Source organism: Macrosteles quadrilineatus, unplaced genomic scaffold (assembly GCF_028750875.1).
Source record: "Macrosteles quadrilineatus isolate MER2022 unplaced genomic scaffold, UCM_ALF_1.0 Scaffold_2__2_contigs__length_208266976, whole genome shotgun sequence".
Classification (NCBI taxonomy): domain Eukaryota; kingdom Metazoa; phylum Arthropoda; class Insecta; order Hemiptera; family Cicadellidae; genus Macrosteles; species Macrosteles quadrilineatus.
Genome location: NW_026542595.1, coordinates 158,195,454 through 158,212,039, shown reverse-complemented (window position 1 = coordinate 158,212,039; position 16,586 = coordinate 158,195,454). Strand labels below are relative to the sequence as shown.

The window sequence follows — 16,586 nt, the reverse complement described above, 5'->3', positions numbered from 1 at the left end:
GACTAAGAAAAATATCTTTCTGATTCAAGTACTTATAAGTCATCGACTAATATTAGTCAAAAACTAGTTTTTAAGTCTGAACTAAAGAAATTATGCTTTAGTCCACGGATTAAAACATGCTAGATTTTAATCCTGCATAGGGGTAGGATTAATTTCAGTCGTCCACTTTTAACCTAAGCCATTTTTGTGTGTTAAAGTTGAAGGTGATTATGGATTACATTGATTATTATGATTTTTACCGTTTTCGTGGGCCGCGAATTCGTCGTGAGCGGGAAAACAATCCATTTGATGACTTAAATGAGGATGAATTCAGGGATAGGTGTAGCTTTTCAAAAAACTCTGTGAAATAATAAATTAGAAGAGAATAAAATAAAATACTAAATAGAGTTTTAAATAGTTTGTAAATATATTTGTAAATAGTTTAGGGTTTTATCTTGTGCAGACCTCATCCAGAGACATTTTTCTCCTAAAAGTTGTAATATTTCATTTCATACATTCATCATTTAGTATTAAGTTTCTTAAAATATGTTAATTTTGTTCATACACCACTTTATAATTTCCTTGTCTTAAATCACTCATCAGAAAGTCATCCAGATCTATAATGATAGGGCTGGCCTAGTATTCATTTAACTTATTTATACAATTAACTTATTTCTACAATTAACTTATTTAAAAGAAATAGGATGAAACGCCAATCCTAACTTTAAAACTTTCCGATACAACTAGTTTATAATAATAATAATAATAAAGTATATTATAATGATAAATGAATTAAAACAGAAATAACCTCAAAACCAAGGTTTGACTGAGATCGTTGTTTTGTTTACTATTTCAGAGCAGTGGGCACATCAAACTGACGGTGTTGCCAGCACGGCGGCACAAATTACCCTACATTTCCCTTGAAAATCATGAGCTCTTTTAATCTCTGACTTCGCATGGTTTCCAAATAGTATCGAAAAAGTAATTTTCATCCCTTTAAACATCTTATTTAGATTTGTGAGACAACGTTTATTTAATTTGTTCTTTTAATCATTCATTACAAATTTGCCAACTTGTGTTTCAATTCTTATACAAAACATTTAAATATTATCTTTTTTTTCAGTATATTTTATAGGTTTAAATGGTTCCTTAACACGAAAATTGAGGTACCTAACTAATGTTAAAAAGTTAGAATAAGCCCCAAGTTAATGCACTTTAATAGAAAATTAGTTCACCAAATAATACTTTGGTCGCAATGAACTATAATGTTAAGACCAGAACACAATATGTATTGTGTTCGTTCTAACTTTGTGGGTCGAATAGCAAGCAGGTTTGTTTCTACGAAACCGCATACTCTTCTGTAACTAATGTAAACAATAGAAGATACTCTTCTGTAACTAATGTAAACAATACAAGACCAGCTAACAATGCCTGGGAAACGTCTAACGAAACTTCAAAACTTTCCGACATGACTTAAAAGCAAATTTTGTTTAGCTACTGAGTTAGTAAATCAGTCTGTTATTTGGTTACCAGGCGCAAAATTCCTTTGTTTAAATTCAGCGTGTTAAGGAGTAAAATATTTTACACTAGGGAAATTGATAGAATTACACTGGTAGTTTGATACAATTACGAAGAAAAGAACAGCCATTGGGAAACCACCCTACAAATATTCATGCCTAGGGCCAATTAAATGACATACTTGACCATTAAACGGACCTTAACTAACAGACCTTAACTAACGGACCTTAACTAACTGACCTTAACTCAAACGGATCTATTGTAAATACTTCTCGAAGTATTTTTACGCATACCATATTCGAAGGTGATAAATATAATAGTACAGTTTAAAACGGCTATAAATTTTAAAAGTCAAACCGTTCAACATCAGGCCCAATCTATGAATCAGAAGATCAACAGTGCACATCTTATGAATCCAAATAATTAAATAATTAAATAATAATAATTTATAATAATATTGATTAAACAATAAATAGTTTAAATAGTTCAATATAAGTAATCCTGCTAGTCATATGTTCAGGAAACAAATTTCCTGGAGGAATCAAAGTTCAATTTCTCCATTTATTGAGCAAAACTAAGTACTCTTTTACCCATTGCTATCAACAAAATTTGTAACTTTTAACGTAAATTTAATTTTCCATTCTAAAAGTAATCCAACAAATCAACTGAAAGTTTTCTTGATAAAATGTTTTCTGTTAACTCTTACGTTTTAAATAAAAAATATTAAATTCATAAAATATCAATATGTTATAATTTACTGCAATTGTGACTTTATAAGTTATAAGTAAGTGGTATGTTGAAGTGCTGTGCAATTGATAGTCATAAGATACAGAAACTCTGAAACAATTAACTTAATCTCTGAAGTGAGTAATTGTTTCTTGAAATTGATTTACAAAGTTGGAAACTTTTCTTTAAAAAGTTTGCAAATTTAACACAAGGAAATTTTTAAAACTGGACCACATCACTGGATAACTCAATCAGTAATTTCCAGTTCAAATATTTTTCCAGTTGAAATCTAATTGTCCAGCTAAGATACATTAACTGTAGTTTTCATTTCAATAAATTTATTTCTTTACATCAAGGTGTATGTAGCCACAGAAAAGTAACAAATTTGCTGAATTAGAAAAAATCCTTTTTAAATTAAACACAGATTATCTTTCACTTTAAAAAAAATGTCGTGAATCCTTCAATGACTTCTGGCTATCGTTTGAGTTACAAACAAAAGGTAATAATTCTTAATTAGAAGCCTAATTGAAAAAATACGATAACATTGAAGTAACTACACCAGATTGTAACAGTTAATACTTAAATGGCAACGGACTTAAGATTTATAGTTTAGTATACATATAGAGGTTCAGTATGTACACATTTTACTATTGTGTGAGTGTAAATAGGGGATCCAAAGATGACGAATAACACCTTTGACCTACATGAAAAGCGCCTCTCTCGCAAACTTGTCACGTTATCAACACTTTTCTTGTCACAACAACAAGACGAGCTTATCCCCTGCGACATGTGTGTGACATCATTGTGGCAACGATGTGACAAAACAAACTAAATGTGGCAACACTGTTCCAAGAAAACCATAATTTTGTGTAACAAAATAAAGTGAACTCGGCAATTCAAAAAATGTTTTTATTTGGCAATATAAGAAATGGAAGTCGTTGTTTAACTGTTAGGGGATTTATTTAGCTAAAAGACAAACAAGTAATACATCAAGATTAAATATAACACACACATGAGGTTTCATTAGTGAAATATGCTAAATTTATTATTTTCCCCATTATATTTTTATTTGATCCTTAAGACTAGTCCAAGTGATTTTATTATTTACCTGTAACTTACTTTGTAAATCACAATTCTAAGTTTTTCGACTATCAGTCCTTCTTCCTATTAATTAACAGTTTCCCGTTTGCTTCCTGTCCACACAAAACTTCCTACTATTAGTTTTATTTTCACTCGCCATTGCATTTATGCTCACCAAACAATTAAAAGGTCGCTGGTTCGATCCTGAGAAAAGTCAGTAGCTTTTTGATGGTTCGAAACTGGGCCCAGCTGTTCCTTGTGTTCATTGGGCTTTAAATAATGATACTAACTGATTAAACAGCTGATCTTAGTCAGGAACAAAGCTACACAGATCATTACACGCCATTTTACACTCATCATTCACTCATATTTGGGTTAAACACGCACCTAGGTGGTGTCCCTATCTCAATAAATTGATCAATTGATTCATTTATATTGCCTTGCCTTCTTTCACATTCATCTTTTTCCGTAAGTACTGAACAAACTTTTACACTATTGTCATGGCACTAGGCTCTTACTTTACCTAATTGACAATCACTTCACTGTACTGTACATCAGTGTCAAATTATTTTACAGAATCTCACTACAAATCCGGTACAGCGAGTTGTGAGTTGTGGCAAACGAAAGTACTAAACATATTTCTTTTCTTTAAACACTTCTAAAATACTCCGTCTTCGATATAAATGAAGCACACCCCTCAAACAAACATAAAACATAACCAGAATAACTATAAACAAACAAACAATAACCACCATGACATCAAGTAGAGTTCGCTGGTACCAAGACATTTTAGCTGTCGCTGGCTTGAGGTGGGCAGCCCCTTGATGACGTAGTACGTAGTTGGTCCAGAAGACGACGGCTTGCTTCGGTGACATTGGGGTATCTTGGAGTATACGAGACAGCCTTCTCATGTTATCTCGATATCTGAAAGTTAAGAGCAAAAATTAGGTGCTTTAAAATCTAGAGGAATAAATTACGCAACGCTATCCCTTAAGTTCATATTTATTTTGTCCTTGGACCCCCCAAGGAAACATTATAAACAAGGTTGTTGCTGTAGAATGTATGGTAACTATACTATCTTCAATTAATCAGTAGTCAAGTTGGTTACGGTACCTCCATTATTAGTATGGGAAAAATTACAAAAAAAGAGAATACAAGCAAGTTAATGAATTAAAAGTTAGCCAAAACTAGGTTGAAAACGAAAATGTGTGTAGTGTAAGTATATTAATGTTGTATTAAGTATGTTCTTTTAGTCATATGATTTATTTGTGTTTAAATATCTTTTGTTGACAGATGTTTTTTGAAAACATGTTTTGGTAAACATTGGTTGAGTTGGAAATAGAGTTTGTTGAAACAAGATGTGTGTTTAATATTCTTGTATTAAAAATAGAACATGGTGGCAGCTTAGTGGATTTTTATCGAACTGAAAGTCTAAAACCACGCATAATGTCAAGTAAGGGCAGAAAAAAACGAAATACTCGGAGGCACAGGTATGAGGATAACGGTGAGGACGACGCCCAAAGTGAACTCAACTACGTTTCAGAAAGGGACTCTAGAAAGACTAAAGATGAGTCACGAGGTTTTGCATTGGGACATACGAACCGAGAAAATGATGCAGCTATGTATACTCCTACTCCAATGGTCAATATCACGTTACCAACTCCAGAAACGTTCTCTTTTACTCCGAATGAGTGGCATTCCTGGAGGAATCGCTTTCAAAGGTACAGACGGGGTTGCGGTCTGGATAGCACTTCCGACACTCGGCAAATCGATGTACTTTTGTTTGTAATGGGTAGTAGAAGTGAAGATATTTTCGATTCGTTTTCACCAAAACCTAATACTTATGACGACGCTCTTAGGGCCTTTGATGAATACTTTGTGCCAAGACGGAATACTGTATAATTTATGAAAGATCAAAATTTTTGAGACACAAGCAAGGGAGTGATCCATCTGAAAAATTTATAACAGATTTGCATGGCCTTGCGAAAACGTGTGCATGGGGTGAACTAAATGATGAGATGATGCTTCTCGTCCTCATTATTGGTATGCAAGATGAGGGTCTGAGTGATAGACTCCAGCTGGAATCTCAATTGACTCTGGAGAAAGCAATTAATACCTTGCGCCAACATGAGGAGCTAGAACGCCAAAAACGTGAACTTGCCAATACTAATGTTTTTTTGGTAAATAAAACGTCAGTTCAAAACGGTAGACCGAATCGGACAGAAGGAGTTTGTGACCAGAAATACATCGAGGATGCAGAAAATACAAAGAAGTGCAGGAAATGTGGTTATGATTGGCACGGATCACTGGCCGAATGTCCTGCTAGGAAAGCCAAATGTGACAAATGTTCCGAGATTGGACATTTTTTTCGATGCTGTCCCTACCGCGAAAAGTGGATGAGAAAAAACAAAAACGTTGTTAAAGAAATCGAACAGCAAGTTTCAGACTGTGGAGATCTACAGGTTCCTGAGATTTTCATCGGAATATAGAAAACAATGACAGAGCCTGGGCCCAGGAGGTAAAAGCAAGCTGTGGAAACCAAGTGTTAGGGCTTATAAAATTTAAACTTGACACAGCCGCTGATGTAATCATGATTCCAGTAGGAGTTCTTGGCGATTTTATTAAGACTCTGCCTCTAGGAAAGTGCAAATCCCCTGTGTACAGTGCAAAGAAGAAAGAACGAATCAATATTTTGGGAACTTTAAGGCTGAAGCTTGAACATAAGGGTGTATCAATTTATGATCATGCGTATATTTCTGAGGAGATCACTGTTCCACTTCTTAGCAGACGTTCCTGTGAAGAGCTGAACCTGGTGAAGAGGATCTTTTCTGTAGATTCATCAGATATTGACTGGGTTACTAAGTACCCTAATTTATTTCAAGGATTGGGAAATATGAAAGGAGAGTACAAGATAGAAATGAAGGAGAATGCAGTTCCTTATGCTATATCTACCCCCAGGGTTGTACCAATACCTTTAAAAAGCAAGGTGAAAGAGCAGTTAGAGAATATGCTTGAAAAAGGAGTGATTGTCCCAGTTGAAAACGCGACTGATTGGTGCGCACCAATGGTAGTTTGCGCAAAAAAGAGAGGTGGGGTTACGATCTGCGTGGACCTATCCAAACTCAACAACAGTGTGAAACGTCGGTTTTATCCCATTCCAAAGATTGAACTTTCATTGTCCCAGATCGTGGGAGCCAAGTACTTCAGCAAGATCGATGCGAATTCCGGGTTCTGGCAACTGAACCTTGCAGAGGAGTCTCAAGATTACACAACATTTATCACCCCTTTCGGGAGGTATAAATTCTGTAAGGTACCTTTTGGAATTACATCTGCTCATGAAGAGTTTCAGCGCCGTATGTCAAAAGCTTTAGAAGGGGCAAAGAACTGTTTAGTGCACATTGATGACTGTTTGATATGGGGAAGAACGAAAGAGGAACACGACGAGTGTCTTAGAGCCGTTCTAGAGAGAGTGCAAGCTAATGGAATCGCTTTGAATAAGCAGAAGTCTGAGTTCTGCAAGAAGACTGTGACATTTTTGGGGTTTGTGCTGTCTAAGGAAGGAATCAAGCCTGATCCAAGCAAGGTACAAGCAGTTGTGGACTTACCAGCCCCAAGTAATGCTAATGAAGTCCAGAGATTCATGGGCATGATCACTTTTCTGGTTAAATTTATTCCGAACTGCAGTGAGGTTATAGAGCCAATTACGAGCTTGTTAAAGACTAAAAAAGATTTCTTTTGGGGACCAACTCAGGAAAAAGCTTTTGTCACAGTGAAACAGATTTTATCATCAGAGCCATGTTTAACTGTTTACGATCCGGAAAAGCCCTCGATTCTTTCTTGTGATGCTTCAAAAAAAGGTCTTGGAGCGGTTTTACTACAAGTTGAAGGAGAAAATAAGAAACCTGTGGCATATATATCTCGGACTCTAATGCCTGTTGAAGAAAACTACAGTAACATTGAGAGAGAAGCGCTTGCGTGCACTTGGGCAAGTGACCGTTTAAAATGTTTCCTGATGGGTAAAATGTACACAATTGAGAGCGACCACAAACCGCTTGTCTCAATTTTCAAAAGACAAAATTTGGAAGAGCTCTCACCGAGGCTACAGCGATTCCGAATGCGTATGATGAGATACGATTATCGCATGACCTGGACCCCAAGAAAAGACCTTGCCATAGCAGATCTGCTATCGAGATGTCCTATTCCGGCTAATGAAGATGGCGAATTGACAGAAGAAGTGGAAGCCTTCGTCCATGAAATCAGTATGATTAGAATAAACACTACAGACGAAAATGTGACAAGTACTTCACTCACAAATGAGGGATCCAATATGTGCACAACTCAAGCTAAACATTTTAGACGAATGGCCTGGAAAATCAAGTTTACCTAATGAGATTCAAGAATACTTACTTTAACGTGAAAGACGAGTTAAGTTGTATTGATGGGTTATTGCTTCGAGGAACTCGGATGATAATACCTCATGAACTACGAGCGGAAATGCTTGAGAGGCTTCACAGTGGGCACTTGGGAATCACAAAAACAAGGAAACGTGCTTTGGAAACCATGTGGTGGCCTGGAATTTCTCAAGAAATAGAAAGAAAAATAAGTGACAATCTTCCATATACTTTGGTTGGAAATCCTGTTGACTTTTTTGAGAGGGAGAATAAGTACCAGTCGAAGTATAAGATGCAATTTGATAAACGACATGGGAACGAGGGGTTTAAGTGAATTAGAAGGAGGGAAGCATGGTATGGATCACAGATCTACGTAGACATGGTAAAGTAGTCAGGAAATTGAACAAACCACGTTCCTACCTTGTGGACATTGACAAGAAAACCATTCGACGAAACCAGAAGTTCTTAGTTCCTGCACCATACTACGGAGAAGATTGCATTCTTTCAAACTGTTCATCTACGGCCCTTAATTGTCCATCTAACTCACGTGATCGTCCAGACGCTGGCACAGTTACCCATTACGGAAGGTCCATCAAGATACCGAGGCGGTACCGAGCTTCATGAAGATGTAGACATCTTGAGGCGGGATGTTGTATTAAGTATGTTCTTTTAGTCATATGATTTATTTGTGTTTAAATATCTTTTGTTGACAGATGTTTTTTGAAAACATGTTTTGGTAAACATTGGTTGAGTTGGAAATAGAGTTTGTTGAAACAAGATGTGTGTTTAATATTCTTGTATTAGAAATAGAACAATTAATAAGAAAATTTAGCCCTTTTTAGAGGATACGCAAAAAAATCCATATTTACCTTACCATACCTTACTAGTACTCGAACAATTATGAAGGTCATATTGATAAACATCACTTTTGCGTGTGAGCAGGGTAAACCTATTTACAAAAATTACATTTAAGCTGGAATTGTCTGGGTATACCATTCCTGGGAAATCATCTGGGTCATAGTGATCACTTTTGAATCTGAAAGTACTGGCTTGAACCTTAATTGTATTGGTTCTGGACCCATAATGCTTTTCATCGCTGGGCTAATAATTAACCATGGTATCCAACTAGTAGTTCAATTTAGGAAATATATTGGTCCTCTCTATAACAAGAACATAACAAGGCCAAAAACATCAAAAAACACAAACAAATACTCAAATGCATTGTAAAACTTCCCACTAACTTTGTGTTGCCAAGTACATTACGTATCGCGGTGGTAAGTGTGGTCTCGGACACCTGATCAGGGAGGAGCCTGACCCCGACCTCCTTGGCCACGTAGTAGGCGACGTTGCGGTGTTGGTCGGCGAAGTGAGGGATGCCGACCACGGGCACTCCGGAGTGTATAGTCTCATAGAAGCTGGCAGCGCCTCCGTGGGTGATGAACAACACGCAGTTAGGGTGAGCTGGGGGCAATTGGTTAAATTAGACTAGAACTATTTGTAGAAAGCAGTTAGAAATTGTAAAACCAAACAATACTATGACCAACGCTTAAACAATCAAACCAAAAGGATAGGAATCTAGTATAATTTTAAGTGAACTAAAATGTCATTATGTTTTGTAATACGCAGATGGTGTCAAATAAACTCTGAACCAACAAACCAAGGGTCGAAAAAAATTTGTAATTTTTTTTTTTTGTGGGAAGCTAAAGCTTTTCAAATACTACCTTCGATTTAATAATAATCTGTGTTATTTGAAGAAATGTAATTCAACTATTCAACAGCTGAAGTGAGATATTCAATGCAGAGATAATTTTTACAGGCTAAATACTAGTCTGTTGTACTTTTTGTGACGTATTTACTATCCACTGCAATGCCTTTGGCGACTAACAAAAGAATTCCAGTATAAGAATATTTATTTGGAACCATCTCGCCTTGCAGATCCATTAGATCCAATAGATGTCCTATAGATTGACTGTTAAAATAAAGAACATTCTTTGTGTATACGGATTTTATGGGCGAAATTATTTATTGATCATCTCAAAGTAATATTGATAGGAGTAAACTGTCAAAACCTAATCTGTTTGAGGTTAATACAAAATGTATCACATAATTAATTATCCAAATTACCAAGCCTATCTTACCCAAAATGTCGCTCTGAGGCATCCATTTCACCAGCATCACGTTTTCTGGTAGATTATCAATTTTCTCCATCCTTGTCTTCCATATTACTCTCTGAGGCCGCTTCCTGAAGGTGTTGGCAATGCCAGTGAAGTATTTTGTAGGTTTCGTTTCATCAGGAATGACACTTCCGAGAGCGAACAGGATGACTCCAGCTGTCGCGTTGTCCATGAACTCTTGAATATCCTTGGTAATAGTGAGCCTGTTGTGAGATTTACCCTTTTTAACGTCCTAGAATAGTCTAAATCAGTGGACGAATAATATATTGGCTTTGCTTCGTGTATAATATATTGGAATTATGAACAAAGTTGTCACCGGTAGAAAACCGCCAACCAACACACAAAATGCATGCTGATAAACTAATCTTGCTATTTCCGAGATTGGTTTTCGTTTTTTGTGCCCTAAGAAATACACTGTAATTAATTCGATAGACAATTGAACAGAAATTCATCAAAACTTTCTCTTTTATGATACTTTATGTTTTTATTTACCATGGATAAAAAAAAAATATTTCAAACTGTGAATATATATATCGCTTATATTTTGAAACTGTGATAACGTTTGTTTTTATAAAGTGAAGTGACCATGTAAAGACAGAACACAACATAACAAACATCTTCTTAAACATCTTCTTACAATGTAATGGTTCAAGTTCTGCTGCAATAGGGAAATGTTTTCTAAGTCTGAGAATTGATTACTTGCACATGCAAACCGTTACCAATCTGTGTATGACCTTGTCTCATATCAGCTCTGACTCAGCTTATTATTCAGTGTAAGAGTAGCTTTGTTGTAAGAAACAATAACCTAAATCAATTTAATAGTTATATAGCTTTTAGTGGAATTAGTTCTTGACTAAAAGTCCGCCTCATTTCCATAGCATTGTTTTAGCATGTCAAAAGCTTTTGGTGTTTTGTAGGATTTGCACCTTTACTTCTAATACACGAGTTTTACTATCAACGTTTTTAGCACTAGACTATAGCTGAGCCTGTGCATATTTGTCTTGGGCAATCACCCTAGACACAAATATATAACAGAATTATATGGATTGTGAGAGTGTGCGTTTTACAATTTTTAGTTAATGTTGTACGTTTACGTCTTGTAAAATTGAATTAAGGTATTTAACGTTATATGGTTTTTAGGTTTTGTCGCAACGAAGTAGCAAAAAACTGGTAAACTGCTTGAACCGACCATCACGATTATGATGTGTAGGAAATATATACAATAAAATGAATGAAAAGTGTATTAGCAAGGTGCAAAATTAAAACGAAACATTACCTGGTCTAATTTAATACCACAACCTAATAAAAATTATTATTTTGTGGCAGATAAACAAGATTAGCGGCTAATTTATTATTGACCATGTAAAACCAGCAGATAGCACTTTAATTTGTTGAATTTTTAAAATATACAGTGTAATTTATAATTATTTAGGATATACACACCCCTTGTTTATAATAGTGTAACACTGTACAGTATAAAGTAGTATTTTAGCTAAAAACGTCTGACAATCTAGCATACACTAATAACACTGCATTACCTGTGGTAACGGTTTCACAGGGTCAATATGTATCCCAGCCACAGGAACAATCGTCATTGGTCTAGGCTGAGCGTAGTCCAAGGTTTGGTGCTCGTTGACGAACATCAAAGACACATCACTGACCAACTCCTGCAAGGGAGGCGCGTCAGGGAAAAACTCTTTCATCCTCATCTCTACATTGGGCAAGTGGTGGACGTAGTACGAGTAGATCCCTCCGACAAGAGCCACGAAGTTCGTGAACCTCTCCCAGTAACTCATACGGTCCGAGTGGGCGTAGCACATCTGAGGAATGTGAGACACAGAGAACACGTTCCCCATGTTTAGGTTCACCAAGCTGTTGGCAGAGTAGGTGTGGATCCCGATGGTCGGAGCTTGGAACTTGTGGCCAAAGATCAGGTTAAACTCTTGGCCTTGGTAGGGTTCTGTGATGACCAAGTCGAATCTTTCATCAGACTTGAGGAGTTTAATGATTCCTGAGTTTCCAAAGGTTCTTTCCATCAACTTGTCGTAGCGGCTGAATATGTTTTCGAGGCAGTTCCAGTTTCTGGACGCTGAAACAATAGTTGAATCTATATAAGGTATCGTAGTAAACATAAATAATGAAATACATTATTTAGTAGAAAAGATATACACTTTAGTTTAAAAATGTATTATTTTGTTTAAAATTAAAAATTTAAAAAATTGTTGTCGTGAACCTTGGTTGGATGCATGAAAAAAATTTAAAACGAGAATGGGACACCAAATTGATAATTTAAAGTGCAAAACGCAATGGTACATGAAAATATTTTTTTAAATTGTTACCAGACAATACAAAGCAATTTTACAGGAAATATATTTGTAAATCTTAGGAATTATACAGTATATCACAGTGTAGTGATTTATTGCAAAGGGACCCCTTTAATCTTTTATAGATAGGTTAACTAACAATTTCTAAAATCTCAAACACCGGATTTCAACATTAACACCTTCCTAGCAAAAGCCTTTGCTGATTAGAGAGATTTTTGCTTTGGCCTTTACGCTCAAACAGTTCTAACAACAGCTGTACCCAACCATTCCAATCCAAATCCTATTAGGCGAATAGCACATACAATCTTGTTTGTAACACATTTAGTAAGTCAGTAGACTTGTAGCTACATATTGAACTTGACCACTCCAACAAACTCCACTATTGATTCATAGTGTTCACTAACCATTGTAGGGTATTCCCTCACTACTTCCCAGTGTGACGTCAGTGTAGTTGGGAGGAGGATCTTCCAGGGAGTGAACCCCATAGACGGTGACGTCATGGCCAGCCTCTGCCAGTGTCCTCAGGATGGCCTGGATGATGACATGGTGACTCCTGGCTGACCCTGGGACTACTGCCAGGATACGCGCGCCTTCCACCGTAAATGCCAACGTTAGAGACAAGAACAGCAATATCATCTGGTAAAAATAAAGTATAATGAAATAACTAGGTGGATGACCTTGCACTTATTGTTAAAATGTTAAACATATGTTTCCTATATTTATTTAGGTCAACATATGCATGTTTTATAACTTCTACTCAGGACTACGATAAAAATCCACAAAGAGTGATATGTATTTGACTTTATATTGAGCATTAACTTTATATTACCTGTTGATCTATAATGTTTATTAGTTAACAAGATTTGTTACTTAAAATGGTTTACAATACCTGCATATAGTAATCCTTTGTTGCTGATTTAGGCAACTAGTTTCGGTTCTTGTTTTGAGCCATCTTCAGGCCTCAAGGTGTCAAGTGATCACTTCATTCGAAGGTCACTTCATTGAAGTGATCACTTGACACCTTGAGGCCTGAAGATGGTTCAAAACAAGAACCGAAACTAGTTGCCTAAATCAGCAACAAAGGATTACTATATGCAAGTATTGTAAACCATTCTAAGTATAATATACCCCCGCCGCAGCAAACCTGCAGACTAAGCGAATTTCCATTTGACTGATTGGATTTACACTGAAATGTCTACTTAAAAATATAACATTTATTCCCGATTTAAATAGAAATAGTTTAACAAGTACTTAGGTTTGCTGCATCAGGGAGGGTAAAACTTTTTTTTGTAAAATGTTAATAGTTAGTAAGAAATAAAAACATTTTCCAAATTTGATCAAAATATGTTTATAAACAAGCAAACTACAACAGTTTACTATTTACTTATTCTCCATAAGAATAATATGGGAATTTTAAATTTACAATTTTTTGGAATTTTCTCCGCAACCATTAGGCGCATAATAACGCTTCAATATACTAAATTATTTGTTTTTTAAGCTCTACAAAATGGGTTTGAAAGAAATTGCTAAATTTTACGTTTTTTTGGGTCAAAAATGGGAAAACCTATTTTTACCCCATAAAACCCCCCGTAAACCCCCGTTCCCATGGTCCGATCATGCTGGATCGCGAACTCGTTCGAATTAAGGTAGGTTTGCACGTTTGTACCAAATTTGATCAAAATCAGATCATTTTTGCTCGAGTTATTGTGCTGACGGACACATATATATATATATACCGGGTGTCCAAAACCACCCGTACACCCCTTTCAAAACGATGGAAACCTTTTCTTACAAACAAAAAATAATACAGAACTAGCTAAATTCGGCACGGTCTACCAAATGGTGATAATTTCAAATCCAAAATCACACCGGAAGTGGCTTTTTCAGACCGGAAGTTGACTTTTTTAAATGTAAACTACCAGTTTTGATTACAGAATCGGATTCTACGTTGAAAAATACATAACTTTTGTCACAAACATTTTTGAAACACTTGTTTTCTACCTCTAATCCCCCATTAAAGTCAATAAATTTTGGTCATTCATGTGTAAAAGTTACTCGAAACAATAATAGATAAAAACAAATAACAAAGATTACATAAAGACATATGATTAATAGAATCAGCTGTTTATTTTAAACACCTTAGCAATTGAGTAACAGCTGGTCTACACATTGCTAAGTTTAATTATTTTATAATTTATTGTTACATATGACTCCTTAAATGTAAAAACATAGGATTTGTTTTTAAAATAAAATGAAATGAAGCAATGTGTAGACAAGCTTTAACTCAATTGCTAAGGTGTTTACAATGAACAGCTGATACTATTTATCACATGTCTTTATATAATCTTTGTTATTTGTTTTTCTCTATTATTGTTTCAAGTAACTTTGACAGATGAATGACCAAAAATTATTGACTTTAATGGGGGATTAGAGGTAGAAAACAAGTTTTTCAAAAAATGTTTTAGACTAAAGTTATGTATTTTTCAACGTAGAATCCGATTCTGCAATCAAAATTGGTAGTTTACATTTAAAACAGTCAACTTCCGGTCTAAAAAAAGCCACTTCCGGTTTGATTTTGGATTTGAAATTATCACCATTTGGTAGACCGTGCCCAATTTAGCTAATTCTGTGTTATTTTTTGTTTGTAAGAAATGGTTTCCATCGTTTTGAAAGGGGTGTACGGGTGGTTTTAGACACCCGGTATATAAATACATGCTGGTTCGCGAACTCGTTCGAATAAACATAGGTTTACACGTTTGTACCAAATTTCATCAAAATCGGATCATTTTTGCTCAAGTTATCGCGCTAACGGACACATATATAAATATATATATATATATATATATATATGAATTTGAACGGATGGTGTTTTTGGCCTCTAGGGACCTCAAAACGAAAAAAAAATCGGTCCCGCGTCCAGGTCTTACCATGAGTACTACGGTAATAGCTTATTCTCTATGGGAAATTCGCTAACAGTAATCCGGAGGCTAAACATATTTTTAAAATGAAGATTTGTTAGGATCATTAAATTAACATAAACATTGTTATTCAACCTATTATATGCTTCAATTTTTTGTATTCCATATTTTATATTTGTATAGACTTTATGCATTATCAAATAATTGTGTTGATGTCGAGAAAGTACAGGAAGGCCATCAAAAACTGTAAATTGTCTTCAGGCTATCCGAAGAATATGAAGAAATATGGGCGCAAGTTTAATCTATGCTTAAACCTAGTTGAAATCAAGTGTTTTTTTTATTTATTTTTCATTTGGAACAGAAAAGTAAACAATTTAAATTAAAAAGTTAAATCGGTTACGAAGTTTACCCTGACTATCAAAAGTAGCCTATAAACCACTTTGCGTTTTACATTCAAAATAACTTCTGAAGTATACATTTGTGAAGTATACATTGGTGAATATTATTTTTTTATTACAAAATATGCATAGCTTAAACAAAAAAAAAACATCTTTTATCTGAAAATTGGAAACATTAAGATAATAATGAATTTTAAATAAATTATTGGCTTCAAAATGTATCTCAATGTTAGTTTATATGGAAAGCATTGAATACTTACATTTAGTTGAAGTGGTTCACTTCATCTCCATCATATCTACATCACACAACAGTAGATAAGCAAACATGTGTAACTATGTTATGCACCTTATAGGGCATCAAGTGGCAACTTGACTGTTTGAACTAGCTATTGTTACGAGGAACACATTTCCTTCACCGTTATTGCTTATCAGCTGTGGCGTTTATGTTTACGCTTATCTATTCTTACACCTTCGTTCCCGAGAATTATATGATAAGAGTTCGCACCATTAACCTAGTTTAACAAAGTTTATACCTAGAATAAATCAGGAGACAGGTTAATCTTACCCGGTGCTAAATTATAATGTTTGCACAGTTAGTTAGTAATACATGTGTTTGATTGGGTATGTACTTTGAAACAATAAAGAAATAAATTTCTATTGAAAATTGTCCTACTACTTTAATAAACGGTTAACACTTTACTTCGTTATAAATTAGAATTTTAACGCCCAAGTTTACATCAATTATTGTTCTATGGTGGAGTAGCTCTAACTAGCTTATTGAAGAGAACATAGTCAAATCAGCCTCTTATAACATGCATTACCTTTAAAACTACTATCCCTCCACTATATGGTAAAATTTAGTAATTTAAGAAAATTGGAATAAATATTATTTAAATGTATTATACTAATGGTTGAGATGAAGGTGTAATTTTAAAACTTACTTATTCTATACATTTAATCTTCAACCTTGTTCTTTTAGGAGCTACAACAGGATACAGAATTCACATGGCAAGCCATATTTTCCAAGCTACTAACCTAACTTACTATCTAGTATCTACTAAACTAATCTTTATATAGG

General features: G+C 35.0%; 1 protein-coding gene across 1 annotated transcript; it reads right to left on the bottom strand.

The window, feature by feature from the left end:
- Positions 1-3,746: 3,746 nt before the first annotated feature.
- On the bottom strand, positions 3,747-15,808 carry LOC128987324 (UDP-glucosyltransferase 2-like). The gene is made up of 6 exons (XM_054408107.1): positions 15,769-15,808; positions 12,597-12,828; positions 11,407-11,957; positions 9,833-10,055; positions 8,936-9,155; positions 3,747-4,227 (listed from the first exon to the last, which is right to left on the bottom strand). Exons 2-6 carry the CDS (start codon positions 12,826-12,828, stop codon positions 3,933-3,935), a joined length of 1,521 nt encoding a protein of 506 aa, XP_054264082.1. The 5' UTR covers positions 15,769-15,808; the 3' UTR covers positions 3,747-3,932.
- Positions 15,809-16,586: the final 778 nt, after the last annotated feature.

Excerpts from the sequence above, each read along its gene's own strand:
- LOC128987324 (XM_054408107.1), bottom strand. The coding sequence starts at position 12,828 with ATGATATTGCTGTTCTTGTCTCTAACGTTGGCATTTACGGTGGAAGGC. Across the intron at positions 9,156-9,832 it reads GCCTCAGAGCGACATTTTGG|CTCACCCTAACTGCGTGTTG; the intron begins GTAAGATAGGCT and ends AATTGCCCCCAG. Across the intron at positions 4,228-8,935 it reads AATGTACTTGGCAACACAAA|ATATCGAGATAACATGAGAA; the intron begins GTTAGTGGGAAG and ends CTTAACTTTCAG.